This window comes from Monosiga brevicollis, genomic scaffold (assembly GCF_000002865.3).
Source record: "Monosiga brevicollis MX1 MONBRscaffold_11 genomic scaffold, whole genome shotgun sequence".
In the NCBI taxonomy this organism is placed as follows: Eukaryota; class Choanoflagellata; order Craspedida; family Salpingoecidae; genus Monosiga; species Monosiga brevicollis.
Window position 1 is genome coordinate 481,602 of NW_001865048.1, and position 12,355 is coordinate 493,956.

General features: G+C 55.7%; 5 protein-coding genes across 5 annotated transcripts in view; 3 read left to right on the forward strand and 2 right to left on the reverse strand.

The window, feature by feature from the left end:
• Nucleotides 1-834, forward strand: part of MONBRDRAFT_8492 (uncharacterized protein) — a gene marked incomplete at both ends in the record, with an annotated part of 5,972 nt that extends 5,138 nt beyond the window's left edge. Inside the window, one exon of the mRNA XM_001746012.1 lies at nucleotides 90-834. Coding sequence (XP_001746064.1) covers nucleotides 90-834 — 745 coding nt within the window. The remainder of the gene's footprint in view (nucleotides 1-89) is intronic.
• Nucleotides 835-1,584: 750 nt separating this feature from the next.
• Nucleotides 1,585-2,023, reverse strand: MONBRDRAFT_25710 (uncharacterized protein; the record flags this gene model as incomplete). Its single annotated transcript, XM_001746160.1, has 2 exons — nucleotides 1,585-1,689; nucleotides 1,721-2,023. 2 exons carry the CDS (start codon nucleotides 2,021-2,023, stop codon nucleotides 1,585-1,587), a joined length of 408 nt encoding a protein of 135 aa, XP_001746212.1.
• A 326-nt stretch (nucleotides 2,024-2,349) lies between these two features.
• MONBRDRAFT_25711 (uncharacterized protein) lies at nucleotides 2,350-4,572 on the forward strand (the record flags this gene model as incomplete). Its single annotated transcript, XM_001746013.1, has 10 exons — nucleotides 2,350-2,472; nucleotides 2,591-2,699; nucleotides 2,873-3,003; nucleotides 3,099-3,208; nucleotides 3,310-3,409; nucleotides 3,454-3,534; nucleotides 3,576-3,693; nucleotides 3,789-3,971; nucleotides 4,076-4,207; nucleotides 4,322-4,572. 10 exons carry the CDS (start codon nucleotides 2,350-2,352, stop codon nucleotides 4,570-4,572), a joined length of 1,338 nt encoding a protein of 445 aa, XP_001746065.1.
• Nucleotides 4,573-5,219: 647 nt separating this feature from the next.
• MONBRDRAFT_25712 (uncharacterized protein) lies at nucleotides 5,220-6,948 on the reverse strand (the record flags this gene model as incomplete). Its single annotated transcript, XM_001746161.1, has 5 exons — nucleotides 5,220-6,344; nucleotides 6,506-6,572; nucleotides 6,647-6,690; nucleotides 6,778-6,826; nucleotides 6,920-6,948. 5 exons carry the CDS (start codon nucleotides 6,946-6,948, stop codon nucleotides 5,220-5,222), a joined length of 1,314 nt encoding a protein of 437 aa, XP_001746213.1.
• A 452-nt stretch (nucleotides 6,949-7,400) lies between these two features.
• Nucleotides 7,401-11,902, forward strand: MONBRDRAFT_25713 (uncharacterized protein; the record flags this gene model as incomplete). Its single annotated transcript, XM_001746014.1, has 22 exons — nucleotides 7,401-7,556; nucleotides 7,602-7,681; nucleotides 7,825-8,000; nucleotides 8,197-8,342; nucleotides 8,479-8,537; nucleotides 8,628-8,836; nucleotides 8,928-8,962; nucleotides 8,991-9,172; nucleotides 9,254-9,314; nucleotides 9,463-9,589; nucleotides 9,689-9,748; nucleotides 9,860-9,937; nucleotides 10,013-10,068; nucleotides 10,120-10,502; nucleotides 10,602-10,682; nucleotides 10,782-10,863; nucleotides 10,967-11,042; nucleotides 11,187-11,269; nucleotides 11,354-11,419; nucleotides 11,504-11,589; nucleotides 11,712-11,757; nucleotides 11,798-11,902. The coding sequence occupies 22 exons, from the start codon at nucleotides 7,401-7,403 to the stop codon at nucleotides 11,900-11,902; spliced, it is 2,433 nt and encodes an 810-aa protein (XP_001746066.1).
• Nucleotides 11,903-12,355: the final 453 nt, after the last annotated feature.

The window sequence follows — 12,355 nt, forward strand, 5'->3', positions numbered from 1 at the left end:
GCCACATCTCATTTTTTAACATGTGTAGGTATCTTACCACCATGGGCGTACATGATGCCAACGCCCCCTTCCATGTTCTTTCCTGTCAGTTCACATGATCAATCACGACCACCGTCCATGCCGATGGCCTCTGCCCGGGCCTCGCGCAAGGCATCGTCTGATGACCACGCCAATTTGCAAGCGTCGCGGAGCGTCTTCACCAAGCCCACTCAAGTGCGGCCACACAACAGCTCGCCCCCGCGACAACCCCGAGCTCCCTCAGACGGAATGAAATCCAACTCGCCCGTCACCTCGCTACGAGTTGAACCCTCGGAAATTCATAGTCCACCTTCAGAGAGCACGCAGTCGGAGCCCCACACCGACAACGAGCCCAACGAGGTGCCCGAGCCCGATGAACCCGTGATTGCACCGTCCACCAACCCATCTCCCTCCCAGATGGTCACGAATGATGATACCTCCCGCTCCAAGGACCGCACCACGTTGTCCAAGGCCATGTCGAGCGACGTTGACGAAGCTGGCGAAGATGCCGATGAGGAAGAGGAAGATGACGACGATGACATTGACGACGATGACGATGTCGATGACGATGATGATGCGGATGAGGAGGACGACGACGATGAAGGCCCGCTGCGCGAAGGCCAAAGTGCTCGCCGCTCCATGTCGCTGACGGACGTTGGAACTTCAGACGAAGAACCAACTAGCATCGGAACCTCACAACGAGCCACTGTCGGCAGCGGTTCGGGCACTAGTCCCATCACTAGCGGCGAAGAGGATGATGATGGCGCTCGGGCCCTCATTTCGCTTTCTAAGCATGCCAACCCAGCCATTCTCTGAGCATGTTGCTGCGGGTGACTGCTGAGTCGCCCGCTTTGGCTCCGGGATTTTATTTTGCTTTGCTTTGGGGCCCGAGCTCGAGTGAGCCGGTCTTCGGGTCTAAACCCTCAAAGAGCATTCGCCACCTTGCAGCATTGGCCTTGTTATAGTCCTTGCCGAGGTCATGTGCTTCTAACAGTTACCCGCTTTTGTACCTTGAATGGCTGAGTGATGCCGCTTACGTGTGCCCATTTGGGCTCGTGGGCGTGTTTTCATTGACTGGAGCAACGCAACTCTGCCTGCTCATCAAGGAAGGTCGTGAGCAGACCCTCGCCTATGTGTTCGGCTCCCCTGGTGCCTTGCCATTCGTTTACTTGCATATTGCAACGATCAGCCCTAGCCTATGCTCTTTTGTTAAGAATTTACGCGAGTCATTCCACCGCCCTTTCGCCTGGGGATGTGGCGCTTGTTCTGTATGCCCTCTCGGCTGTAATTGATGCTTCATGGCGGTTTGATGTCGAAATTCAGCCCTGACTGCCTTATTTCATCAGAACGCCTCTCCTTTCTTCCCCCCGCCTGTGTATGCACACACCACTGTCGAGAACACAGGCCCAGCCCCCTTGACTTGGAGACGGGCAGGCAGCACAACCTTCCCACCATTGCACGTGGTCTCAAACACGAAATTGTGTGAGTTTGTTGTCAAAAGCAATAATTTCTTTTTTTTTTTTGTGTGTGTGTGTGTGTTTGTGTGTGTTGCGAGTTTAATATCCATCATGGCAGGGATGGCGCTTCGGCAAGCGGTGGTGGCGCCGAGGTCACTGGCAACGGCTGTGATGAGCACAGGATCTTGGCGATCACTCTCCAGCCTTGCCGTGTCTACCCCAATTTTCTACGTCAATGCACGTACGATTTGATTCAGTGGCAAGGGCACCCCCACCCCATGATCGGTATTGCGCAGCTGATGCTGGCTTGTCGTGTCTGCTTTGGTGGTGTTGGCTGGCACCCTCGCACAGGGCCGCACATAGGTCACTTGTACAGCACGGTCTTGACGGATGCTATCGCGCGCTGGCATGGCCAGCAGCACTGGGTCCAAAATGGCCAAGCTGCGCCCGAGGTGCTTTTTTCCACCGGCACGGATGAACATGGGGCCAAGGTATGTAGTATCAAACACACTTGCTTGAGCATCTTGACAGACTGCCTGCGGGTGCATGTAGACGCTGCTTTGAACGCGTTATTTACAGACTCTCTAACAGGGATAAGCTGCACCGTTGTCTCAGGTACTCGAGGCTGCCCAACGTGCGGGACAGGAGGTTCAAGCTTTTTGCGACGAAACGTCAGGGCTCTTCCAGTCGCTCTTTGCCCGAGCCAACATTAGCAACACTGCTTTTATGCGCACCACCAACCGAGAGCACCATCGGGCCGTTGCGCATATTTGGGTGAGAGGGGTCAAAACAAATACCGCACTCCGTCGCTGATTGAACCCTCACGCCTTCTTTCCCCTTTTATATTTTCTGCTTGTTTGCTTGGCAGGAGCGAATGCTGGAACGTGGGTACATTTACAAGGGCTCCTATGCCGGCTGGTACTGCCGATCTGATGAAGCCTATCTGACGTCAACACAAATTGAGGACCGAATCGGACCTGATGGCACTCTTGTCAAGGTGTGTGACCATCTTGTCACTCGTGGGCGGGCGTACACTTGAAGACACGAGTGGCAGGCCAAGCCTGAAGACAGAGTTTTAGTTTCGCGCGCTCATCTCCGCTGGCTTGCCGTACCAGGTTTCAAGTGAGTCGGGTCATCCAGTGGAGCTGGTGGAGGAGGAGAACTACATGTTCAAGCTGGGGGCGCTTGTGCCTGACGTTCGTCGTTGGGTCGAGACGAGCAACGGTAAACGTACTCGACCTGAACCGGACCAGAGTTGCACTGGTTTGCCTCCCATGTTCCACCTCACTCAACTCGACGTCTGTTTTCTTTTTGTTTTTCTATTTTTTGATGCATGTTCTTTTGTGGGGCGGGGGCTGCGCCTTTGTTGGTTGTTGTGGCCGTGCCACTGTATGCAGTGATTTGGCCGCCCAATCGCAAAGCCGAGATTCTCAACATGTTGGACAGTAAACTGCCAGACCTGAGCATCTCACGACCACGACGCAAGCTTCAGTGGGGCATACCCGTCCCCCACGATCCAGAGCAGACGGTATAGTGAGCGCTGCCTGCGTCTGCGCGCCCGACGGAGATTGCAGTGGCGTCGCCTTGATGGATGGTGCCTGTGCATCCCCACGCGATACGCAGATCTATGTCTGGGTCGATGCGCTAACCAACTACTTGACGGCCCAAGGCTTTCCGACACAAGGAGCGCCGACGCACCCGATGCTCCACGTTATTGGCAAGGACATTGTCAAGTATGTGGCACCACACCCGGAAGGAGCCATTTTGTGCGACCTGGCGGACCGGGCGGACGGGTGTGACCTTTTTTATGCCTTGATTAATGCTCACTGAGTAGATTTCACTGCGTATACTGGCCCGCATTCTTGCTGGCGGCCGGGTTGGAGCTACCGCAGCAGGTCCTTGTGCATGGGCACTGGACCATGGATGGCCGTAAGGTGCGAGCATAGCCATACTGTTAACCGTGGATCGGTATTCCCAGTATTCCCTGCGTCCCCCACTTGTGTGTCCTGCCTTGCAGCCTACTGCCCTGCCCATTCATGCCATTGTGGCTCTGGATCCGGTTTTTGGTTGTTTTTGGCGCCAAACATGGCTCCATTGCAGATGTCCAAGAGTCTTGGGAACGTGGTTGACCCTGTGCAGTTGCTGGATCAAGCCGATGGCGTGCCTGACTTGGTTCGCTATTATCTGCTCAAGGAATCGCGCTTGGACACCGATGGCGGTTCGTTTGCGGGCTTTGTAACATGCCCCCTTTTGACTCCTTCGAGCTCGCGAATCCTTCTTGTATTTTATTCACCGTCATGGCATGGGTGACAGATTTCAGCTACCGGCGACTCAACGCCGTCACCAAGGAGCTGGCCGACACCGTTGGCAACCTGCTGTCTCGCATCAGCAATCAACGTGTGAACTCGGCTTTGGAGTTTCCGGGCCTGTCCGTGGATGACGCTCCCCCCCCTTCCCCTTGTCAGGAACTCATCACGTTGGGTTCCAGTGTTGCTGGTATGGTGTTGTTTCCGTCGTTCTCCTCCAACTGGTGTGCCTCCTTGTAGCACTGCGACTCGTCATCTTACGCGTTGTGTATTTGTTGCCTTTCACGCTTGCAGAGGAGGTACGCGCGTGCTATGATCGACATGACTTTGGTGCTGGCATTGAAGCCCTGCTACCGCTCGCACGTCGCTGTAACGCCCTCATCAATGAGCTTGAGCCATGGAAGCTGGCGCGAGACGACTCTCCAGGTTCGTGTGTTCGTGGGTAGCGACAGCTCGCACCGAGGGGCTCCTCCGGCGACATTGTTCCGGGCTTGGCACAACGGTTTCGTTGCTGACACGTGCGTTCGTTGTCGGTTGTAGCTGCGCAGGCCACCTTGAAAAGCCTCTTGGGTGGGGCCTTTGAAAGCCTGCGCGTGACGGCCGCGCTGTTGTATCCGGTGACACCGGCCCTGAGCTTGGCGCTCATCCATCGCTTGGGGTGCGATGAGCAAGACTTACAGTGCCTGACCCCGGCGGTTCCAACGACTGCACGTGAACTGCGAGTGGACAAACAACCCTTGATCCCTCGCGTTGATTTTGGTCCGCCTGCACAAACTGACACTCGTGCATAGCTTGGCCCTTCGATAAATTGCTTCCCTCCCAGATAATTGAACCAACCCTTTTGTTTTTGTTTGTGGTCAAAGTTTTTGGTCTATTTTGCTTAATTTTTCGATATTATTTTCTTTCGAATTTCAATCAGGGAATGCCCCCTGATAAAGCTCGCCTGGTGCTTTTTCAATGGAGCGTTGCCGCACTACTTGACAAGGAGGGCATGTCACTTGGCTCGCTCGTAGCCCGTGAAGCCAGGAGGGCGTAGCGTGCGCGCCAACTCGGTGCATCCCACGCGCGGGCTGCCGGTGCACTCTTGGTGTTCTGCTGGTGCTTCCCGACCAATCAAAGGGCTAAAAACCAGGCAGTCATCGTCGGCCCAGCTACGATGATGATTCGTGCGTAGGACTATAATGGTTGATTTGCAATCGAATTTGAAAAGCAAGCAAGAGGCTCGCACCGGGAGTAACCCCCATATTCCGCGCAAGACGGCCACGAGCCGAAGAGGGGGAAGTGCGTACCACACACGGTCAGAAACGGTCAGAATAAGTCCAAATGCACGCACGAACGCACATATACATCGAAGGGGTCAAAAAAAAAAAACCAGGGCCCCAAGCACCCTTGGACCTGGCTACAGGCGATGCTCAGAGCATGACGGGTCGTCCAGGCCCTAGCCGTATTTTTGTAGCCATCGAATTTTACGCTGCAGGGCGGCCTTGGCTTCGGCCAGTTTGCGTTCGGCTTCGTCCTCTGCTGCCTGTCGTTCACGTTCATCCATCTTCTTGCGACGCAGCTCCGCCTCACGTCGCTGACGCTCTTCCTGCTCTCGCTGCTGTCGTGCGAGCTCTTGCTGCTTGGCGAGGTAGGCTTTGCGAAGTTGTTCCTTGCGTGCCTGTTCCTGGGCGCGCTCGACCTTGCGCTGCTTCTCTTCCGCCCGGCGTCGCGCCTCCTCTGCGCGTCGAGCCTCAGCGGCCTCTTGTTGACGCTGGCGTTCAAACTCCATCTTTTGTTGCTTTTCAGCCTCAATGCGTTTCTGCGCTGCCAAGCGCTCTCGTCGGTCTTTAGCTGCCAGTTCCTGGCGACGACGACGCTCCTCTTCCTCCGCCCGCTCTGTTTCAGCCAAAAGATCCTTGTTCTGGGCTCGAATGGCACGGTCTTCTTGACGGCGCTGGCGAGCCTTCTCGGCTAGTTCCTGACGACGGGCTTCTTTGTTTCGTGCGGCTTCGTACTTGGCTTCTTTCTGCTGGGCAGCCAGGCGGCGCGCCTCACGCGCACGCCGGGCCTTGGCTCGCTCAATATCGAGGCGGGCAGCTTCCCGTTCCTGTGCGAGTCGTTCGTCGTGTGCCTTTCTGCGCTCAGCTTCCTTGGCCGCGCGTTCCTCGGCCTCAAGCTGTGCCTTGCGTTTATTTTCACGCACACGAGCCTTCTCCTCTGCCTCTTGCTGCTCCATGACTGCCTGCAACTCTGCTTCATGCGCATGGCGCTCGGAACGAAGACGCTCCTCCTCTTCACGGCGAGCTTGCGCTGCCTCGGTTCTTCGGCGCAACGAATCGCGTCGGCGCTGCTGAATGGCGGACTGAACGGCCTCAAATTCATTATGACGCTCCAGCTCGGCTTGCTGACTCACGCGTCGAAAAACCGCCGTCTCGCGGCGACGCTCACGCTCTTCGCGCGCCTGCTGCAGCTCACGCTCCAGACGCACAGACATGCGCCAGAGTTCGTCTGTCTGCTCTCGCCGACGTCGTGCCCGTCGGGCGTCGTCCACCATTTGTTGCTCGCGGTAGGACAAGCGACGCTACGGTCACAAGGGTGATGAAGCATTAAGGGTATGGGTGAGACGAGAACGCCAGACAAAACGGTCGGCTCTCGAGGTTCAGCTTCCAAAAACCTGGTGGTGATTTAGCACAGCCAGGATCGTCGAGCCCGAGCCCGGCTTCATCGGTCGGTGCGACAAACCTCAGAGACGGAAAACGGTTCTGGAATGGTCGTGTTGTTGGAAGAGGTTTGTGAGTCCAAGCGAGAGCTATGATACGAGGTCATCGAGTGGTGAGACGATGGCCATGGCTCAGGTGGTGGCCAGAGTTGCGCGATGTGTACCTGATGCGGGCACTACCACGGCGGCTGCCTCCAAGCGTGGGCAGCTGTTGTTAGCGCAATCAAGCCGTGGCGGGTCAGGTTGGGTCAGAGCGCGATGATTGGTGGGCGGTGGCATGGAAAAAAGGGCGCACCTTTGTGGCGTCGACAGAGGCGCGATGAGCTTGACTATTTCGCCGAGCCCTGTTGCCATGCCACAGGCGCATACGTGCACGATGAGCACGATGAGGCAAGAGCCAGAGAAGAGCCACACGCGAGAAACGAAGTTGAACGTACGATGGGATGGTCTGGGTCGTCTCAATCATGGTGCCGTGTGTGTTGATGTACTCGGCAGGGCAGGTGCAGACGACGTCAACAGTGCGCAGTGCGACGTGCGCGTGCGTGGAGGTGATTGGTCACGTCTTCTGCAAGCCCGTATCCAGCTGCGACCACCATCACCATTCTCCACGGCACGATCACCGCGACGAATGAACACTCTGAGATGAGAGAGAGCGAGAGAGAGAGAGAGAGAGCGAGAGAGAGCGAGAGAGAGAGAGAGCGCGCGCGGGGACCAGCGCCTTTTGTCTTTTTTGTTTTTTTTTTGGCGCTCCTCTGGGTTAATGTTGGTTGGTTCGAGCTTTGAGTAGATGTATTAATGTTGGTAGTGGTGGAAAATGTAGTTGAAAAGCGAGTTTATTGTTGGTGGGTGTTGTGAGTTTTGACGTTCTGTCGTTGGCAATGTGATGGTGTGTGTGGGGGGCGGAAGGGGGATGCGGGGATGCGGGCACGAGAGAGGACGAGCGAGAGTGTGAATCGGAGAGAGGCGGAGGGAGAGGCTGAGGAAGAGGCTGAGGGAGAGGCGGAGAGAAAAGACGTGTCCTGGGGTCGAGGGGTTGGGTGGGAGGGCAGCCAGTTCCAGCGCGGGCGCTTCTTGGTATGACGGGTCGTAGGATTGGGGTGTTGTTTGAATCGCATGTAGGAATCGTGGATGCCGGGCAGCAGAGCCAGCAGCAGAGAGGCAGCAGGATACAGACTAAAGAACCAAATCAGGATTAACATGTGAGCCAACCGATATCAGACTGCCTCAGCAGGGGCATCGACTGATCAAGTGAGCTCGCGACCCGACCCGGCTGCCATACGCAGTTACCAAGGCCCAACAAGGCCATCCCTAATAATAGACGACCGAACCATTCTATTTAAAGATCAAGAACCGTTGGTTCTGCCGCCAACAGTTTGAATGTGAGCTCTCTCTCTCTCTCTCTCTCTCTCTCTCTCTCTCTCTCTCTCTCTCTCTCTCTCTCTCTCTCTCTCTCTCTCTCTCTCTCTCTCTCTCTCTCTCTCTCTCTCTCATCGCAGACACACACACACATCCAGACCGGTACACGCACCGTGTCACTGGATGCGATTGGCGGTGCGGATTGCGGTTCAAATAGCTTCCTTCCGAAAGAGGTGGGTACTGAGAGCAATTTGATTGACAAGAAGAGGGTTTGATGAGAGTATTCGGGAGCGAAAGGTGCCCTTGCTGCTGTCTGACAGAGGTGGTGACTGGCTCTGGAAACCGGTCACGCGCGTAGCCAACCTCGGTAGCATGCCACCCCGCAAGAAGCGTGCAGCGGCCAAGCGCGCAGCGTCGCCAGAGTCTCCCGTGGGCGTGCCCCCACCCACGCTGGCGCAGCAGGCCGCTGGAAGCGCCCCGCCCTCCGTCAGCCGTCTCCTTCAGGTAGGAACGGCCGAGCAAGTCTGACGCGCCACCAAGTGATCCAGAGGCGACGGCCTGGCGTCGATGGCGCTTGCGCTGCTGCTGCTGCTCCATTAAACTCACCTCAGTCGTCTCATCATTCCCATGTACCGGGTAGGATGTGGGTTTTGCCCAATATCTGCAGTCGCCCGACTCGGCCACACGCAGTCCCAAAAGGTTCGTCATGTGCAATAGGAACCGCTATCTCTGCGCGCCTTTCCAGCTCACGCAAAACTCAACTGCGCACCCATTGTTCACTGTCTGCAGAGCAAAGCTTCGCAAGAAGCAGCTTTTCCCTCCGCATGGAGTTGTTCCCCTGCCCGAAGATGACGAGGATGAGGATGGTTACGGGTTTCTGCCCGATGTCAATGCACTGATCGAAGACGCCTACGCCGGCAACAGCCCGGACCGACCGGGCATCCTCCGAGCTCGCGTGCCCCCGACTTACCGAGCTTCCGATCCCTCCGAGGGTGCAGGTGGGATCTTGCCTTAAATTCACCCAGAATGCTCCATCTCGCTTGGTTTTTTTTGGTTCACTCTGCGCTTGCACTTGGTCTTTGGCGTCAGATGCTGCGGGCGGCACCTTGCCCCATGAGGGCATGGTGCTCTCCTCTACCCTGGCTCAAGTAGGTGCCGGATGATGACGACATGTGCCCTTGTGATTTGCTACGGTGCTTTACACTTATCGGCGCTCATCCCACTCTCCAACGCCAGCATCAAGCGGCTCTTGGTCGCAGTCTGGAGACGGCCCTACGCAATCGTCCATTCCTACGCTGGGCGCTCTACGAGTTTTTCTATCCACCCTTGGACGCGTGCGTTCCTTGTCAACTGGTTCAGGGCGTCTCTTGTTACACCATGGCTGCCGTACTCATGGCGTGTCAACCATTTTTCAGATCCCTCTTGAAGAAGGAGCATAGCTTTGAAGACGTCCTTGGCCAGCATTTTCCCAACCTTGTACAGGCAAGCCGAAGCGTTCCACGTTGGGGGGTTTCATAATGTACAATGGGCGTGGCCTGGACAGGTCAATTTTCAAGTCATATACTGACGTTCCCTCCATTCTGGTCGATGCTCTGAAATGCCCATCCGGGTACACATGTTTTAGCTGAAGCAAATGCGACATTTTGAATGGTTTGCCGTGAAGCGCCAACTGGGCCGCCCTCGCCGTTTCAGTGCCCACTTTGTGCAACAACAACGGCAAGATATGAGCCAGTCCAAGTCTACCCTTCTTGGTATGGCGTTGGCGTTGGCGTGGGCTGAAGGGCGCTAGCCAGCCCGAGTCGTTGCACCATGGTCTGCCTCACCCTTTTGCGTGCACTTCTGGGCGGCAGAGAGTATGCACGATAATCCACAGATGCCTTCCTTATTCTGTGTCGGAGATCAAGTGATTGGTGTGTTGCAGGCTCTCTCCAACCTGATTCCGTCTTCTGTGGCCAGACCATCCATCTGTGTCCACTGATCGGCGGGGATGTGGCTGCGCTTGTGCTTCTGTCCTGTTGTAGCACGGCACCCGCTGAGCAAGGGCATTCTCTCGCCTGGCGTTGTGGTGGCTGTCACGGCAGCTCAGAACCTCTATCGTGGTACGATCTATTCTCATCTTCAACAGACAGCCTCAGGCACAGGGTCGCGCTCAATCCTGTGTGCTCGGCTCGCAGTCTCCTTCACTCGTCCTCAGCTACATGACATCACCGTCGGGCCTGAAGACATTATGGTACGTTTGCTGCAAGTCTGGGCTGCCCGGAACTTGAAACTCATTATACAGGCTGCCTGGTCCCGAAAACCATTCTCACCTGCATATTGCCGCTTTGCCCTACTTGTTCATCGTCATGCGCTTGATTGGCCCCATGGTTGCCAAACCTTCGTCTTTGGCGGTTCCACTCAGCCCGTGACAAGACATCACGCCGACGATGTGTTTGAGGAGACAGCATCCGTGGACGACGAGACCAGCCTAGCCCACGGCGGCGATCTGGCCGAACCCGTTGCACGTGGCAGTCCCTTGCGCAAGCTTGTCGTCAGCCGCACCATGGACATGTCTGCTTCCGCGACGGACGTCATTGTGGTTGGCGAGAGTGTCAGTCAGAGCCTTTTGCAGCAAGCCATCCTCTTCCCGGCCCAGCCACTCACCTCTGATCCTCAAGCAATCAGGTCTGGTAGATTGCCGTGATTTGCTGCTTCATGGCCTCACGACATGCAAACAAGGTCCTGATGGCTCGCTTTACGGTTTGTGCCCCTTGTGCTTGGCAGCTTTCATCTGAGCAGCTGTAGCATGGTGGCAGCAGATCTGGCCACAACGCTGTTGGCGGGTCAACCAGCATTGGTGGCGCAGTACGTGCCAAGAACTTGTCGCTCTGCTTACGTTCCCCTTTTCCAAGCGCGTGCGAGCAGCCCTCACGTCTTGGACTCTTGCTTTGCTGGTCGATTTAGGGACTACGTCTATCGGCAGTTGTATCCTCGCCATGCAAGCATACCAATGTCCTCGCAGCTCACGGTCGACTTGTTGACGCTGGTACGTCCTTAACCTGTTTGATACTTTTTGCCTGGATGGTATTATGCTCACCTCGTGTTTGCCGGGTGTGGCCTAAACACTCTGTGGTGTGCCATCTTTATAGAGCTTGAGCATCAAGTATGCGCAGGCACTCGATTACATGTGTGGTCGCGTCACCAGTCATGTGCATGAGAAGCAAGGTATGCTCCATTGTCTTTGCCTCAGCTTAATTTTGGAGCAAATGCATGCACCAGCGCTCGCACTTGATTAGACACCTCGTGCCTCGGCCTACGCCCTGGCGTGTGCCCCCATTTGCTCACGCGCCTGCCGAATGGTTTTCATAGTCTTGTTGGCTCAGCGTCCGAAACCGGAGGCTCTGATTGCCTTGAACGACAAGATTAGTTGGGGCATGGGCATCATCGACCAGGTCTGGAATTTCGCTTTGAGATCGCGTCCAATGTTTGTGCGTCCAGAGCCAACTCCTTGTTGTCTCTGTTTGCGAAAATGTTAGCTCGAGACGCTGTTGCAACAATTGGTACCAGCTTTGGCTTGGTTCATGCGCACACAGTTAGGCGCGGTACGTTGCTTTGTTTTCGAACACACTTGATTCTCACGACTCTGAGGCCGCGTTGACTCTCATCTACCTGCTTTTTTGTTTTAGAATGAAGCTCGACCGCCAGACGTTGCGGGTATTGCACAGCAGGCGCAACGCGAAGTGCAACGGCTCATGGCCACACTCATGGCTAGGTGAGCGCGTGAGCTGTGCCTTGCTTTGGCAACAGTCACATCTTTTTCGCCTGTCTGGCCCCGGTTGAGGTTTGGAACAGCATACATGGTACTCTCATGCTCTGGCTGCCATGCTTGGTTAGCATGCAAACGGAAGCCACTGAGTTTGGCGATGTATCCGTCCAATGCGTACAAGATGCCCTCAGTGTCTTTGTCATGCTTCGGGTAGGTGGCCGAGTTTGCTGTGTTTGGCAATAAGACCGCCACCTTCTCCAAAGTGCTCTATGCCTTGCTCGAGATACGGCTTGTTTTCTATGTTCCCCCTCTCCACTGAGCGAATTGCTGCGTTCCAACCACCTTGCTTGTCCAGGACGGCTTGACGGGGCGACTACCAGCGACCGACTTTCATGACCTCATGACCTTGGCGCGGCGAACCATCGATCGCTTTCCCCGCCATGACGGGTATGTTTGGGTCGTCTGTCTTTCTTAAACCTGCGGCTGAAGCCTGCTCACACACTCCTTTCCTTTGGAAACATTGTGTCATAGCACGTCGCAAGATATGGGTGAGCTCTTAGAGGCAATTGAGGCCATGATTCAAACACCTCATGCAGCCAGTACAGCACCCCTTGCCTAGTTTGATCGTAAGTTTGACAGCCACACACGTGTGTGGCCACTTTTTGCGGTTCCACACCATCCGCCTAATCGACTTGCCTTAGTACTCGTTCTCTTCATCTTGGTGTGCTGCATTCAAGAGAACACTGTTTGCACATCTTCACAGTCGTCTTAG